Consider the following 18,215-nt stretch of genomic DNA (forward strand, 5'->3'; position numbering starts at 1 on the left):
TTGTCCTCAGCTGAGAACAAAGTCACTGTTAGAAACTCAGTACATGGGTGCTTTGTCCCTCCAATGACTTACTCATTCTTACTTCTTCTGCCTCTCCCTGCCCCCAATCTTAAAAATGAAATGATAGGGGTTTTTGTCTGCTTTTAAAACCACATGCCCTAAATTTAACTGTTGAAAATTAACTACTAGTGTAGAGTCAGGGAGACATAAAACAAGGAGGCCGAAGTGTTGGACAAAGGGCTCTGGCAAGAGGGAACACTGGCTGTCTGGTAGTGGGACTGGAAAGACTGAAACCAAGAGGTCTGTTTATGGGCTCACTACTGCCCCCAACTGGCCAGTTCTATGTGAGTTGGTGAGAAAGGGGAAAAGCAAAAGATGTAGAAAAGATTGTCGAGAGAGGGAAAAAGGAGGAAGGAGAAATGTTATCAGCATGGATTAGGGTGGTGGGAGGAGAAAACAATGTTTAGAAGGTAACTTCTTTTTGAACACACGGTTTTCAAATGCACTGCCATTAACAAGAGAGCAAGAAGAGAGTCAGCATTAGCTAATGTGTGGAACAGCAAGGCCAAGTCCAAGGGAAAACAGAAAAGCATCCATTAAACATGAGCCACAAGTTTCAACGTGAGATGTACCTGGAAGGCCAGTTGATAAGTGAAGGTGTGTCCCCTTCAGAATCTTTCTGCAGAAACCACTCATGTTTGTTGAGCTTCCCTGTGCTGCCAGGTACAAAAAAACAAGGCTTCAGATGATTTCTACTAAAATGTTAGTAAATACATAGATTTTATTCTAACAGAACACTTAAAGGTGTTTTTATTAAGTAAATAATAATCTTGGCTTTTGAAAATATCTAAGTACATTTTGGCATAGGGTTTATTATTGGCTTTACAGAATTGCCAGGACATTTGGCTCTCTCCAAACACCAAGAGATAGAAACAAATATATCTAAAGTCACCAGAGAAAGTGTTTTTCAAGTAATTTTAAATTATTAGAAGAGAGTCTGTTAGAGTCACACGCTACCTACAAATGCCAGGTAATTATCCAAAAGAAGTTGGAATAAAATATATAAGGCAGGGCTGGGGAGATAGCTCAGCTGGTAGAGTGCTTGCCTTGCAAGCACAAGGCCCTGAGTTTGATCCCCAGTACCGCAAAATAAAATAAAATAAAATAATATATATATATATATATATATATATATATATGGCAACTTAACTTCCATAAGTGCTGAGGCACACTGGTAAACAGACACATATAAAAACAGTGTACATGCAACACGATGCATGCCAAATAAAGAAAATGAATAAAAGAAATAAAAACAAATTCAATGAGATCACATCTTTAGTTCCTATTACACATTTTCCTTTCATCACTGAACAAAGCAATTAATACCACAGTTACAAATGCTTATTCAGGTCCATTAGACAAATGTTTATTGAACTCTCACCCTGTACAAAATACTGAATTATTTAAATACGCTCTGAGAGGTAACAAACATGAAAAAGGCATCATCCTGGCCATTGAAATCCTTGCAGTTTGTTAAGATAACATATGATTTACATATTTATTCCTCAAGCCACAATCAAATATAATGCAAGGTAGAAAGTGATGAAGTAATCACGAGAGGCTGAAGATATTTTAGAGAAACCAAAGGAAAGAGAAATTTGTGTTAACAATGTGAAACAAGTCATAGGAGAAACACCCCCTTAAGATGTAAAAAGAAAAAAATGGAACTTCTGCATGCTATTTTAAATGTTTACTGGCTCAGTACCTTTTGAATCTATCTGCAGGAGTGTTTAAATACTAGGCTGGAAACATTGTAGCTCTAAGCAATTTACAAAAGAGTAGAATGAGAATTATAATTAAATTAACTTAATTTTCTAAAATCATTTTAGTTTTGGTTCAAGCTGCCGGGCAAGAGCCTGTCACTGAGTTATTTAGCTTGCTGTGACCACTGAACTCTGTAGTATTCTACAGTTGGACTTAGCTATTTCTGCAGTAAAATCCTCCAGTCTCTCCACAACCAAACCTGTCATTTCACCTCCTGATTCCCACTATTACAACAGTCTTATGCACAGCAAATAAAAATTAGGATGTATGTACATTTTATTTTCTAATTGGACTCTCAACATTTGCTCGAACTTAGGAATAGTTCAGCTGATCATCTGCAGCTAAGGAGGCGATGCAACTTAGGACAGTGTGCAGAGAGAAAAGAGGGAATAGCACATCAATGCTTTGGAAAACAAGCAAGTTAGTATAACTAATCTGCCTATCTCATAGTGATTTTAAGGGTCAAATATATTTTTGTATAAAGGAACGCTTTGCAAACTGTGAACTGCTGGCCAATTTTTTTGAACACAATCTTCATGGACAAGAATAAAACTTGGTCGGCATCACCATAAAACATTATCAGGGGCTTGCTCAAGAATAGGTTGGGTCAGCATTTATAAAATGAAAATCATACACAGAAAAGGTTGGGGGTGGGAGACTTACTATACTCCATTGATTCATTAAAGCTGAGATATGGAATAGCCAAAAAACAAATACCTATTATCAGGGCAGTGAGCACTGAAAGTCCAACACATTATATGTAATAAACACAAAATGTATATAACAAGAAATAAACAATTGTATGTGAAGGTATCATGCCCAGAACCTGGTGAGCCTTTCCAAACTCTGGTCTCCTCTGTTTTCTTCTTCATAGACAACAGGGCACTGCAAATTTATAAGTTTTAATGAGATGATATATTTAGAAACTCCATTCTGAAGTCATGTGATTTTAGGATGCCTGGGTCCTGCCTCACCAGGAGGGTTCACATTGGCTTAAGTAAATAAACTCCAGGCAGGAACAATTTAGGACATTTCTCAAGTAAGGCTTTCAGGACTCCTGTACCTGGGGGAGCTTTCCCACCACCCGAAACAAAAAAGAAAGAAGGGGGATGAGGAGAGATCTAAATTAGTCAAACACCTCTTGTGCAGAGGACATCTGGGGTACTTCTTATCTACTCTCTCATAGAAAGTGGTCAACCTCAGTCATATCAGCAATGCTGCATGCTGATGATCACCCCTTTATTTCCTAGCTTTCTTTGTTGATTCCTCCTCACCACCCCTACCAGAGAATCCTCACCCTCCTCACATCTCCAACAACAATTGAGGTCTCGATCCAGTTTTTAGTCTGTGTCAAGGATCCTGTATGTTTATCTCCATGTAATCTCCCACCTGTGGATTCCAGATTCCTGGATTTAGCTGGATTCTTGACATTTGAATATCTAGTATAAACGTTCTAATATCTAATATAGACATATTAAATTTAACATGTGCACAGAGTGGGGGTGTAGATTAGTAGGAAAGTGCACCTACTTAGAATGCAAAGGTCCTGAGTTTCATCCCTAGCAATATCTCCTTCAAGAATATGTAGCATATCTAGAAAATGAGCTCTAGATTTTCCCCTAAACCAACTTGTACTAGAGTCCTCCCTATATCAGTGAATGGTCAAACAATGGAGACTAATTTTTGCCTCCTCTGTTTTTTTCTGTACTCCACATCTAAGTCATGAGCAAAGTTACAGGTTACCCTCAAAACATAAGCTCTTTCCACTACTTCTGCTGCTATTATTCTAATTCAAACCACTAACACCTTCACCCCAATTCCTGAGATGACCTCATTATTCTATTTTCATACTTGCCTGTCTATAATCTAGTTTCAACTTAGCAGACACAGTAATTCCTGGAAAATGTAAGGTAGATTGGTCATTCCTCCTTTTGAAGCCTCATATGGCTCTACCTACTATTTAGGGTAGAACCCAAAGCCTTTACAATGGACTCCAAGGTCTTCCCTGATCAGTGTACCCCACATCCATACATCTCACTGACCTTATCCCTATCCTCCCCACTCCATGACATCACTCCTCACTAGGATATGTGAATGTCTTAAGTGAAGAGACTTTGTTCACTGTGGTTATCATCAGAGTGTGGAAAATAGCAGAGCTCAGTAATATTTGTGGATGACTTGTTGAATAATTATTTCCACAACTCTATGAGGCAATCTTTTTGTGGTGCTGGGGATGGAACCCAGGGCCTCACGCATGCTAGACCATTGCTCTATCACTGAGCTATATCCTCAGTCTACTGTGAGTTATTCTTATCCCCATTTTACAGATGAAGAAAATGATGTACAAAAACAACATATGAACTGCCCATGTTTGAGCTTGGACCTAGTGCTTAGATCCCTAAGTCTACCTCTTCTACCCCTCCAGGAGTTCAAATGTCCAAATTCTGGGGAAATAAAATGGACACCCTGGCTTGACTATTAACAGTGTGTTGGGGTGCTAGTGTTCATGTGCTCTAGGCTCACGCAAGGCAGACACCAAGGGCTTCCTGACCACATCCACAACCATGACCAGATTAATGTGTGTCTCTCTGCTGCTTGTTTTACCTCCAACAAAGATTTATCCAATTACCTATAAATTCTACAAAACCCATTTACCTTCCTCCTCTGGTTCTCTAGCATATATCTAAAATCAAAGGAGTGAGGCAGTGAAAGTTCTTGGACTGACTTTCCTCTTTTGTAGTAGACAGATTATTGTTATAGTATGCCTAAGAGATGCCCAGACTCAGATTTTAAAATATATATTTAATAAAAGAACAAAATTGATTTCTGGGACCAAAGAGATATTGCTTTCAAGAAGTAGCTTAATAACACACGAGGTTTTAAAAATATGAAGAAAATGGGGCTGGGTTGTGGCTTGGTGGTAAAGCACTTGCCTAGCATGTGTGAGGCACTGGGTTCAATCCTTAGCACCACATAAAAATAAAATAAATGAATAAAATAAAAGTCTACCAACAACTAAAAAATGTTTTAAAAAATATGAATAAAAAGGTTTAAATGAATAGTGCCAACTACTTTTCTCTTTGGTTTTCTTCTTGTTTATTTAAGTTGTGTATGAATGCTATTATTTTACAGTGTTATTTTGTAGTGTTCTTTAATGCAGTGCTTAATTATTTTTGATAATTGAGGCTTGATTAAAAAATTAATGGGAGGCAGTGAGGGCGGGGGTGTGGATAAGTGGTAAAGTATAGGCTTTGCCTGTGTGAGATCCTAGGTTTAATCCCTACTGCCCGCATACTCATACACACCAAACACACACACACACACACACACACACACACACACACACACACACAATTAATGGGAAATGATTCATCTTATGCAACATAATAACCTGAACCAAACATGTGATACTCTCAGGCTACAGCAGTTATTAGGTCACTGCATAGAGTTGAGAGTGAATGGTGGGTGGACGGAGGCAAAATGACTGATGGGGACCTTTTCTATCTTGACTGGGGTAGTGGTTACATATTTCCCCAAATTCACCAGCCTAGGTTGGTGCTACACCAGACCTTCTGAGAGGATCTCATTTCTGGCTACTAACTGGGTTTGGATTTTTATGTTTCCTGCCTGGATTAAAGGAATCCAGGCAATGGGTAGCTGCTATGGATTAGAAGCATACCCACAAAGGCTCAGGTATTAAAGGCCTGGGCCCCAGCTGATGGTGTTGTTGGGAGGTGGTGGAACCTGTAGGAAGTAGAGCCAATTGGAAGGAGGTTAGGTCATGGGGTTATGCCCTTGAAGGGGATATTGGGCTCTGGCCCCTCCTCTTTCTCTTTTGCTTCCTGGCCTCCATGAGGTGTGAATTCCTCTGCCACATGTTCCCTTGCTGTGGACCTAAAGCAATGGGGTCTTTATTGAATTGAAACCTCTGAAACCATAAGCCAAAACAATATTTCCTCCTTATAAATGATCATCTCTGGTATTTTGTTATCGTAACAGAAAACTGACTACTACAACGATCTGACTCATGACAGTAGCCCAGACTCAAAGCTTCAGGGCTGAGAACTAAGGTCACGAGGTCCCCCAAAACAGCCAATGATTTTTCACTCACTTATGATTCACATTCAGAGTTTAATAAAATTTAAGAGAACACTGACTCAAGACCATACAAAAGAATTCCAACCTCAAACAGAATGGAAAGAGCCTTGTGGTATGAACAAATGTTACTCAGTGTGTCCTGCTAATTGGAGTCACTGGTCTATGATTAGCTAAAAGGCTTGCACCAGAATGAAAACTAACATCAGTAAGCCTGATGTTTAATTCAGCTGACATTTTCTTTATAGCATGACTTTCTCAATGAAGGAAACTATCCATGGTTTACATTCAAGCGCAAGTCTCATACAGGTTGTACATTGAAAACTGGCTATTTCAAGCAGCACTGCTGTAGTTTGGTTACACTTAACCAGAGAAAATAGCCAGAATACTCATTCAAAATGATTTGAGTTGAGGATTTAGCTTAATGGTAGAACACATTTCTAGAAAGTGAAAGGCACCGAGTGTAATCGCCAGCATTGCACAAAACAAAAAATGATTGCTTGAGTCACTTGATATATGCTGGATGCTGGGCAGAATGTGGGAAGAAGATATGAAAATGAATCAGCCAAGGTATCCATCCTTCCTTAGGACTTTAGTAGTAAAGAAGGGCTATTATTGAAATCTTCATAAGCAATCTTGCAGGTTGGCATCATACCAATCCATGGTACCATGTTGGGAGGATCCTGATAAAATTGCTAAAATCCTTTTATGGGTATGGAAGCTTGGTAGTAGGGTGTTAGGCATCTGTCTATCCTTCCTAAGAGATGTGGGCAAAGTTGTGAAAGCTCATTTGAGTCATCATTTCCTCCTCTTCCTTGTTTCCTTTCCAGAAGAATCATCATCAATCACAAGTCACATTGACAATATTAGAGCTCCCTGGGCCATGCCTGGCTTCAGCACCTAATGTGTCTGGGAAAATGACAATCCGATAACGGCAAGAAAAGACTGGTTTGAAAGAATAAATGCCAGAGAATTTGTAAGAGGATCCAAAAGTGATTCAGGAGCCTATTAAGACAGTGAGAAGTCACAAAATTCTGGAAAGTTCAAGAAACCAGGGCAGATGGGAAGGTGGATTCTCCCCTGGACATGTTCTCATTTGTCAATAACCTTATTGGAATTAGATATCTAGATGCAATCTGAGCCCTGCAGAGCATGAAGACTGTTACCTACCTGTGCTACAGAGAGTTCCCGTTCATTAATGTACCCCAAGATTGGACTGATTACTTTGGCAGTCACATAAAGAACTTGCTATCAACTAAAACTCTTAGGTCTGTTTCCCATGAACTGCTGTTAAATCAGGTTTCTCCAATCCTGAACTCCTACACTGAAGTTTCTTTCCTCTCTCAATACAAGACTTTATTAAATTTCATCTTGTTAGTTCCCAACTGCTATGGTTTGAAGGGTGTCCCCCAGAGGTTCATGTGTTAAAGGTGTAGTCCCAAGGGTGGTGTTTCTGGGAACTGGTGGAAGCTTTGTGTGGTAGGGACAATTGGGGTCCCAAGGTCACTAGGAACATGCCCTTGAAGGGGAATGTGGGATCTTGGCCTCTCAGTCCCTTTCTCTGTTTCTTGTTTGGTGATGTAAGTGACTGGTTTGCTCAGTCATGGAGCTCCCACTGTATCGTGTTATCTTTATCCCAGGTCTAAAGTGATGGGGCTGACTGATTTTGGACTAAAACCTCCAGAACCATGAGTTAAATAAAACCTTTTTTCTTTATAAGATAATTGCTTCAGGTATTTTACTGTATTCACTACAGTTCCAGGTCTAAGCGCTCTAGTTCTCAAACTTTCAGTTTTGCTTCTTTCTCTTTTCTCTTCCCTTTCATCCGTTCCCCCTCCATCTCTCTCCCATCTCCTCATTCTTTCTGTCATGAAACTTATTTATAAATCTTACTTCAGAAATATAATCGTTCTACCTTCATGTCCCCAAATGATTTAGTGAAAGGCCAAGTAGGACCAGGCTAAGAGCAAAGTCCACTGTAAAACCAGATACCTTGTTCTCTCAGGTCTGGGTAACTGCAACCACCACTTATTTTGGGATCCCTGAATGTAAGAGATTCTCCTTTAGAACAAGTCTTCACATTCCACCAGAGTGATATTTGTACAACATATCATTTGTTGTCCTCCCTGAAACACCCTTCAGGTACTTCCCTGAACAAGGCACAGGTCAGTGCCTTCTGGGGTCATCCTAGGTGCTTTGTGATTGGTTCCCACCTGGCTCTCCAGTCTTTCCTCATCCCCTCCTGGGCGTCTGTGCCTCCTCACCTCTAGCAGCCTCCCCTCCACATCCAGCAAACTCACCACATCCCTATGAACTTAGCTATGACCACTTCTCCAAGGGACAAGAATTAATACCCCATCCCTGGTACTCCTATAGTGCCCAATACTGGTTTTTAGAACCATAGTCACCCCATGTGTTGTAGTCATTTTCCACATTTTAAAAACAATACACCCAGCTAGAAGTACAAGACCTGTCACATAGCAGGCTCAATATGATATTCTTTTTATAAAATTTTTTTCTTAGTTGTAGATGGACACAATACCTTTGTTTTTTATTTATTTATTTTTATTGGTACTGAGGATGGAACCCAGTGCCTGACACGTGCTAGGCAGTTGTGCTACCACTGAGCTACAACCCCAGCCCTCAATATAATATTCCTGGATGACTAGCTAAACTACCTCAGAGCTGAAATTGACCCATATAGATGGACAGCTGCCTACTGAGTTTGAATCATCAGATTATAAACTTCCATTTTGTTTATGAAGACAAGGTTTTTTAAATGCTTTATTTAAATCCCCCCTAAATATTTCTATAATGTCCCTGATCTGATCTTTTTTCCTAAAATCTCTAACCTTCAAAGGACAAAAGTAGCAAACTCTATTTCTGCCATGATGGGAAATAACACTGATATCAATAAAAACTGGGGTATACAGGAAAAATCTCTGATTCAGAAAACCTGAAAGAATGGATGGATGACGGATAACAGTCTCAGTTTTATTAAGGTACCCTATTGTCTCAACCAAGTTAATTTTTAAATCTTTAGTTTTTTCCTACATATAAGTACATTTTTAAATTAAATAATCTCCAGTTACTTCTGGTTCTGAGTCTAAAATTCTGCACATAGAGAATTTATTTTGTGGGATTTGGGGTGAGTTATCTCCCGATAAAGCAGAGGTTGCCTCCACTGGAAAAAGACTGGATGGGTACCCGGGACCACAAGAAGAAGAAGTTGACTTCAGATGTAACAGAACAATTTTTGATGTGGCAAGTGGCTGACGCAGAGTTATAGTACTAGGAAGTAAGAACTCGCCCTAAGTTTTCATGGAAGCTAGGAGTTAGTTGCTTTTGGTTTGTGCACTAAGTACATAACGACACACTTTGGCTCCCTATAACATCTAGGAGTCAACAGAAAGTGCTTCCTACCACCACAACAAAGTCAATTCTAGCACAGTGAAATTAGCTTCACCACGTGGGTTTCCATCCCAAAGATATAAAAACTTCTAATTATAACACATTATTCAGCTTAAGAAGAATGTGCATTAACTTCTGCATCTCATTAAAATTAACAGTTAATTTGCTAAGAGTCACCCATTTGGGTAAAAAGTAGTTGTTTTCCATATATGTATAAGCATGTGCATGTGCAAGGGCAGACTCAGACAAAATTTTGCATTTAGAGTGTGGCATACGTGAATTTTTAGGTGACATAGATCGCAGGCTGGTATTGTGGGAGACATAATCATATTTAATTCAATAAACAGGAATTGCCTGTTCATTAACAGAGCTAATGAAAAAAAAATAGAAATGATTTAACTTCATATTTAACAGTCAAAAGTTGGTACAGATTTTGGGGAATGCAGATTTTGGGGGTATAGGGACTGAAAGATGAAAGGGATTCCATTCTAATAACAGAACAAATATGTGAGCTGCACTGAAGATTTCTCTTTAGAGAAGGACCTGAGATCTCTTTTCCATGAAGCTCTGCCCTGGTCCCTGGAGCACATGTCACACAGTCTGCAGCCCGAGTGGACAGGAGCTGAGACAGGAGGCTGACCACCAAGCATTCTCCTGTCCTGTCGACATCTCTATCAGTGTGTGGACACAATCAACAACTAGAACCAGGAGAACTCGAGACCGTGGAGATGGTTTTGAGATTCAAACTTCTCATCTGAAGATGAACAAACCCAATGAGAGGTAAATTACAAGTGCCTACACAATCCCCTTTCTTAGTGGCTCAGTCTGCAAGTTAAGGTGTGGCAGAAAAAGCTTCACTCTGGGGGGCACCCAGCTTCATCTTCCTGAACCAACCTGCATTTTCCTTTTATCACTGAATAATACAACATGATGTAGACAAAGACTAATTCAGGTTCACTTGACACATGTTTATTGAGCTCCTACAGTGTGTACAGTACTGAGCTGAAAAATTTCTGCGAAGTAACACAGGTGAATCAGACATCATCTTGACCATGAAAAACTTTGCATCATGTTAGGTAGGAAAGCAGATGATTTCCACATCCCAAGCGTCCATGGGGAGCATACCCCAGCCATTGTCCACCAATAGCAATTCTCCTAATGTCAAATGAGGGACAAGGATCCTCTAGAGGATCACCACTAGAAAATAAAGTGTAAGCTCCCTTTCATTCTCTCTTTGCCAGGCACATAGTTGAATGAGAACAGCGACAATTGATGCTCAAGCAAAAAGCAGCTGGGGATCCAAGGTCATGAGTTTCTTACTCACAGAAGTAACATATATACGGCACATTTCCATTTCTTTTCTCTCTCAAAAATAAGAGTTGTACAAGGTAGCAAGTTGAACAGATCTTGGGTTCAGGATTTCTAGTTGTAGCATGAATTCAGATTTTTAAAAATCTGAATAATCCATAGGATTATTCAGTGTACTGATATATATATCCTAAAATTTACAGTGGCCAAGTTAACAAAGAATGATTCATTTCAGTAACACTACCTCTCCAGAAAACATAATTTCTAAAATTCCAATTTTATAGGGTTTGGAAGGGTTGGAGGAGTGAGGGCTGGGTGTATATTCTTAATTTTCTTCAGAATAATGTGTTTATCTGACTCCTTGGGCACCTAACATGATTTGGGGGCTAAAGACCTGTAACAAATCATGAATACATTAACTTTAAAAATAATTTTTTTAGATGTTGATAGACCTTTATTTTACTCATTTATTTATATGTGGTGCTGAGAATTGAACCCAATGCCTCACACATGCTAGGCAAGTGCTCTACTACTGAGCCACGACCCCAGACAACATTAGTTAACTTTTTTATAAACCTTCTTTACCATATAAACTGAATACTAAATAATTCCAAAATAGATACATGCCTCAGGTAAATACTACCCTAAAGACTGGTGTTTAGCCTATAATGCTTAAGAACAGCTCAGCACAGTGAGGCAGGCGTACTAATGATTATTCTATACACAGGCACAGGTGTGTGCTGATGGGAGTGTACATGGGCGCTCTGGGCAAGAGGCTTTGGCTCACATTTGCATTTGAGGGCACTGTAGATAATCTTCGGACAGTATATTCATGAGTAGTGTGTTCATACTTAATGAAAGAAAACAGTCTCTTGCTATTTAGCACAAAATTATGACATGGGAATGCATTGATTCAAAGATTTACCAGCCAGAATGTTGGCAGAGTAGGTGATGAAAGAGTAAAGCAAAAAGAAAAATATTCCATTTCAGGATAAAACACACCCATGAAAAAAATGAAGCATGAAAGTGTCTTGTTGGCTGGGGGTGTCCCTCAATGGTAGAGCACTTGCCTAGCACGCACGAAGCCCCAGGTTCCATCCCTGCCCAGCAAATACAAAAACAGGTTACAGTTGTTATTATTTTATTTGTGGATACTTTTTCTCTTGCTTCTTAATCTTCTTAAACTTTTCTGTTACATATTTTCATATCAAATGACATTATTATTTTCCTTTATGATTATTCAGGTCACGGGGTGGGGTTTCTTTTGTGAGCATTTTAGGTTAGAAAGTATTTTTTTTGTTCATCTTCCTTCCTCCCAAATAGAAATCAGACAAGAATGACTTTCTGAAGCTTGAATTTCATGGTTCTAGATAAAGGACATCTAAGTCGAATATAAATCCATTTTAAATTCACCTTTACAAACTGAATAACACAGTCATTACAAAATGAACTTTAATTTTTAAAAATCTCATATTCCTCACATGTTATTTTCCATCTCTCTTCATGTTTTCATAAATGGATCTCAGATGTTTTCCTCCTATATATTATGAAATGGTCTGTGTTTCTTTGCCTGTGCACCTTGAATGGCTTAAAAAAATAAAAAGAAAGTGCCTCTTCTTGAATTCTTTTATGATTTGATTCTTTCTAACTTTTCTTTATGAAAGTGAAGCATTGTGAAGCTAAGACTGAACTTAGGAAAATTCTGTGGTAATATGGTTTTCCAAATAACGTTTGAAGAAGTGGTTCTAAGTAGTTACAGGACTCAGCAGGAAAACAAAGCTTTTCCCTATATTCGAAGACTTTCAGTTATACACATCTTTGAACATTAAGATTTTAACATGGGGTTGAGGGTATGGCTCAGTGGCAGGGCACTTGCCTAGCATGCGTGAGGCCCTGGGTTCCATCCTACCACAGAGGGTGAAGTAGAGGGTAGGATTGGGTTGGGGGACAAGTAGAGATTTTAACCCATACCAGACTATCAAGTATATCAAATATCCTATCTTTTACTTGGAATGTTCAGCAAAGCTTTAATTTTTATCACAACTGATTTGAAATCTTACTGAGAATATACTTTTAATTATTTTGCAGTCCTAGGGATTGAATGCATCCAGGCCTTATGAATGCTAGGCAGGTACCCTACTACTGAGCTAAGTTCCCAGCCCACTGAGAACCTATTATATGTGACCTAGGTGACTAACCTGGATACCTTGACAACAACTTGAGATAGCTGTCATTGTATGACAATCTGAAATTAGATTCCTTTTTTCTTTTTTTCTTTTTCTTTTCTTTTTTTTTTTTTTTGGGTGCCAGGGATTGAATCCAGGGACTCATGCTTACTAAGCACATGCTGGGCTACACTCCCAACTGTCCCCTACCCTGACCATTTTTTAGGCAACACAATTGTATAGCTTCAACATTCTTTCTAAATTGTGATCTATTAGGTTTCTTTGCCAACCTAGGAAACACACAAAGGATTACCTTTGATAGAGAGTAACAAAACTAAGATTTCTATGATGAAGTGTTAATTTACCAAGTAAAAGACCTCCCCTTTCAAAATATGAGAGAACAGATCACAGTCTCATTTTAAGGAATTAAGTCCTAAGGTTGAGCATAAATACATTCTCAGGATGAAGAGTATTTATTTGTCTTAGAAGCTGACATCTCCAAATATTTCAGTTGCTATGATGAAGTAAGAGGGGGCAGATCTTTGGCTTAATAAACTTCAATAATGAAAAAGATCTGCTTCAGGTACATTACTTCTTCTTAAAACAGAGACCAGGTGTTGTTTATCACTTTGTCCCAAGGTGAATCACACAGGAGTACTTTCCAATACACACACACACACACACACACACACACAAAGTATACATATTTTTTCACAGAATGAATTTGCTCCACTGTAGCTTCTCGTTCCTCCTCAATCCACCTGTGAAACTACTGCTTGTTTGAATTGAACAACTAGGAATCTACCTAGACTGTTTCCCTAAACCTTTAAACAGGACGTTTAAGTAAACTGTGCTTTAAATATGACCACTGCACTTTTTCAGTTTAAATTTAGAAGCAAACATATATTCTCTCCCGCATTTGACTTTCTGATTAAACCTCTCTTCCAGTTTTTCCCCATAGGAGATGTTATTTTTGGTGGGTCCTTTTCCACAATGGTTTGTCTTAATGTCTGAACTTTTTAATGATGTGCCCTTATACACAACCTATACACCACTGTGTCTTAGTGTATTGACACACTTACATAGTGACATGCAGGGTATACTACAGACAGATTCTGCACCCTAAATGGAGAGACTCCCACTAGTGGGTCTTGCTTCTTCTGCTGTGATTCTAAACATCAAAGACTAAAGCAATCACCAAAAACCCTAACTACAGAAAAAACAAAAAAGATAAATTATGAAAGGCAGGTAAGAAACACAGTAAAAAGAAGGGTCCTGAAAGGAGATTTCCATGAAAGCTTAGTGACACCTAAAGAGTTCGTTATTTTTAAAAAGAACATAAAAATCATACATATAAAAAAGGATCTGAGTCTTCTTGCTTTAGTGGAAATATTTGGTGGGGGGGGAACCAAGGATTGAATCCAGCGGCACTTAACTACATCCCCAGTCCTTTCTATTTTTTTATTTTTAGACAGGGTCTTGCCAAGTTGCTGAGGGCTAGCTTTGAACTTGAGATTCTCTTGCCTCAGCCTCCTGAGCCACTGGGATTACAGACCCAGCACCTGGCTAGTAGAACTTATTTTGATATTGTAGAAATTACAAAAAATATTATTTCTCCAGTAAGTGGAGACCTGAATACAATGACAAGAATATTCAAACTCTACCACACAGCAAGGCAGAGAAAGATGGTACAGGTATTTTCCTGCATTTGGAATGGTTAGTGCTGGGGTGTGTGCTTACCTGGACCGAGGCTCTGGGGGCAATGGCAGGTCACCACTGGAGTGGCTCAGGGAGGCAGGCTGCTGAAGAGATGAGCTAGACATTTGCTTTGGGGACCTTGGCACTTCAGCGAAGGAGGAGTCTCGCCCAGAGAATGAGAAGGAAGAGGAACTCTCAACTGTTGGGGACAGGTCATGGGCCTGCCGGGTGGCACTCAGCTCTTGACCTCCTCTTTGGTTTTCCACATTTAGCAGCACCTCCTTGTCAGAAACCTCACTTCTGTGGAGGGCATAGTCCCTGGATTCCACCGCAGAGGTCCTGAGCCCCATGGTCTCAGTCCTGGAGTATGGAGAACTCAAATCTTTGCTTGACTTTTCTTGCTTCTCACTTTTTCCTCCCCGTTTCTCAACAGCATCAGGATCCTTCCTGGACTTGGTATACCGAGATGAATATTCAGAGTCTGCTTCAGGATCCAGAGTTAGCCCATATTTTTCTGCCAGCTGACGTCTCCTTTCTGCTTTGTACCTGGCAATTCTTTCAGCTTTGGACTCGAGACTATGAGTATCCATGGTACTTGAACCATAGGATAGATCCCCTGAAGTTTCTGTGCAATATTTGGATTGAGTTTGCTTTTCTAAAGAAGATTTAGAAGTTTCTTCCTCTTCATTTGATCGACCTGCAAAAAGACCACGTGGATATTACATACAGGTTTCAGGAAAAACACAATATTTATACACCAAGAGATTCTGTGCTCTACACAGTACACACTAGCATTTGTGCTGCGAGGGATTGATTTCTTACCTAGGTGTACGGACCTAAAATGATTCACCTGGCTGCTGAACAAGTCTGAGAGCTGGGTTGAGAGTGTGAAGGTCACAAGCCACACAAGGTGTGGCTGCACTTCTGAAACCCAGTCCTTGCTCAGCGCTTATTTTCCCTTTAATTCTTTTCCTTTTTTTTTTTTTAATTTAATATTTCACATGTGAGGCTAAAGGACAATTTTAGAGTCTTCTAGAAAATATAGCATACATTGTAATTTGACAAGTGATGGGTTGTGGTTTCATAGGATCTGAGAATAAGCATAACTATATGGCCTGTTTCCATATAAAACCTAACAATATGTAACATGTATGATATATATATATTTACAGAAGTGGCTTTTCCTAGTAGTAGCACACAATTCTGATGTAGAAAACGTCTAACATGAAAACACAAAAAGGCGAAAGTCCAAATCACCAATAATCACACTATACGCTAATAACTTGACATTTTTATGTATTCCTCCTAGTCTTTTATATAGCTCATTTCTCCTTTTATCTATATGAAACACTTAATGCTATTAATATCTTATATACATATTTTCCTACATTTGGAAATCTTGTTTTAAAGATTATTTTTTAAACCTCATAATATACTATCCAACAGGCATTCCATAATTAATTTAACTCTTGTCATATTTCTGGGCATATGTTTCTAATTTTTAATCAGTCTGATTTTCTGAAAACTATCACAGAAGACCTGTGCATAACAGTAGAATTGCTTTATCAAAGGGTACATCATTTTGAGACACATGCTAGACTGTCGAATTTCTATAAGTCTGCATCAACTTACATCTGCAATACATTCTTCCTTAAAAATACTGAGTGCTCATTGTTTAAAATATTGCATTTGATCAGAAAAAGAATAGATGCATTTTCTTACTTGTTAATTAGCCATTTACATCCTCTTTTCCTTCTAGAGAATGCCTGCCCAATCTTATTGCTCTGAACAATACTGATATAGTGTCATTTTTATTTGTTCATGTAAACTTTTATAGGAGTACTCGCCCTGTGTCTTCTTCGGGAATATTTCCAAAATTGCTGTGGTTTAGTTTTGTTTCCAGTCTACGTGAGTAAGATTTTCTTTGAAGTGCAGATATTAATCCTTAAGTAGTCAGGTCAAGTGACTACTTACTGCTGCTACTACTATCATTTGGTGATTTATTCAATTGTTTCTGTGCTTCAAATGTCACTTTCTATTCCTCTTGATTTAAATATGTGACCATATTTTCATGTTTCAAATGATTTTGTTTGAAACAATCCCATGAGTAACTCGAATTTATTTTGAGGTTTGGTCTGAAGCAGAAAGAGGAATATGTCCCCCTCCCTTACCCCTTGGTGAGCTCATTTCCCCAGTATTATTTTATGAAATAATTCTTTACTCACTAATATGTGATGCTTGTATTACCATATACTACATAGCTGAATATTTTATTTATACTTAGATTTGCTTCTGGCTATAAATTTTGGTATTATGATCTTTTATTGATTCTTCATGTTATGTCATAAAAAAAAAACTTAATTCTTTAGTTTTTCAGCTATAGAAAATCAGAAAGCATAGACACAAGCAAACTGGTAACATTATGATGTGAGATCAACATCCCTCTCTGAGGAAGAAACCAGAAGACACTAGCTATAAAAAGTAGCAACACAAGGCCTCAGAGCCAGGGACTGGGGGTGGGAACATCAGCCCTGAGAGCATTTCTTTCTCCTGAGGTCAAGCTGATGTCCACAGCAATGACTCTGCACAATCGAGGCGGAGCTGTCATGTTTGACATGCTGCTTAGTGTGAAATCAACATGCAGAACATTTGCATACTCTAAAATAATTATAAAATAATGCTTGGTTGCATAAACAGAGTCAGAATCCTAATCATTTAAGGTCCAGCTCTGCCTCTAACTTTCCCTGCTCAGAGCAGTTGGCCCTTTTGCAGGGTACCTGAGCATTTAGTTCAAACCTCTGAGAACTGCAGGGCACCTTTACCAAACATTGACGAAGTGGTTGTGACTGCAGATCCTGTGCTGAGCACTGGCCTTTGAGGGGGCCCAGTCTTGGGGGAAATGGCTGATCATAGTTACCCCACAATGTACCAAGGCGAGTCATTTCTTACTGCTGTGATACTGGAGGACCCCATCCATGAAGAGGAGTGGAGCTGATGATTGCTGTGGCTATTTTTAATAAACACATTTAATGAAGAGTACATACACACACAATTGACTTTTGTTGAATATCTCTTTTTCCAATACCATTAGATTAAAAAGGCAACAGTAACCCGCTGAGCAGCCTGCCCGATGATGGCCACGCATGCTCACCAGTGTGGGGGCTGGCAGGGTCCGTGGCTCGCATGTATCTGGGCGTGTCTTCCTCCAGCAGGCGGTGAGTCACTAACCCTGTGCAACTCTGCAAGAGGATGGGCTGGGTGTCATTTTCAATCCCTTCCAGGCGCCTGGCAATTCTCTCTTTTCTGTGCAATACACCAAAAAAAAAAAAAAAAAAAAGTCATAGTTAGAACCCAAAATCAATGCTCAGAGACAACTGAATACTGCTTTGCCACACTCTTCTACTTCCTAGTTACAGACCATAAATATCTTACCTTTTCATTTCTATAAATTCCTTCTTTGGTTCAAAGATTTTTCTTAATTCTGCAACTAAAACAGAGTCAAAAGGAGCAAAAAGAAAGTACAGTAGTTAGTGGTCAAGCACTCATTTTATTCATTCAAGCAACATATGCTTATTCAACTCAAATTTCTACTCTTGGCTCCCATGCAGCAGAGATACATGACACTGACCAAGTTCCTACTTTCTTGGAGTTTGTTTTCTAGTAGGGGAGGAAGATGCCAAATAAATAAGCATGCTTATACACAACCACACAGTC

General features: G+C 39.0%; 1 protein-coding gene across 7 annotated transcripts in view; it reads right to left on the reverse strand.

Moving 5' to 3' along the window:
• Svil (supervillin) overlaps nucleotides 1-18,215 on the reverse strand; it is a 223,911-nt gene that overhangs the window by 68,883 nt on the left and 136,813 nt on the right. For all 7 annotated transcript variants that reach the window (XM_047520180.1, XM_047520175.1, XM_047520174.1 and 4 more), the window contains 4 exons: nucleotides 17,934-17,988; nucleotides 17,653-17,804; nucleotides 14,544-15,198; nucleotides 633-716 (listed from right to left, as the gene is read on the reverse strand). In XM_047520180.1, the coding sequence (XP_047376136.1) occupies nucleotides 633-716; nucleotides 14,544-15,198; nucleotides 17,653-17,804; nucleotides 17,934-17,941 (899 nt within the window). In that variant the 5' untranslated portion in view covers nucleotides 17,942-17,988. The remainder of the gene's footprint in view (nucleotides 1-632; nucleotides 717-14,543; nucleotides 15,199-17,652; nucleotides 17,805-17,933; nucleotides 17,989-18,215) is intronic.

Source organism: Sciurus carolinensis, chromosome 12 (assembly GCF_902686445.1).
Source record: "Sciurus carolinensis chromosome 12, mSciCar1.2, whole genome shotgun sequence".
Classification (NCBI taxonomy): Eukaryota; Metazoa; Chordata; class Mammalia; order Rodentia; family Sciuridae; genus Sciurus; species Sciurus carolinensis.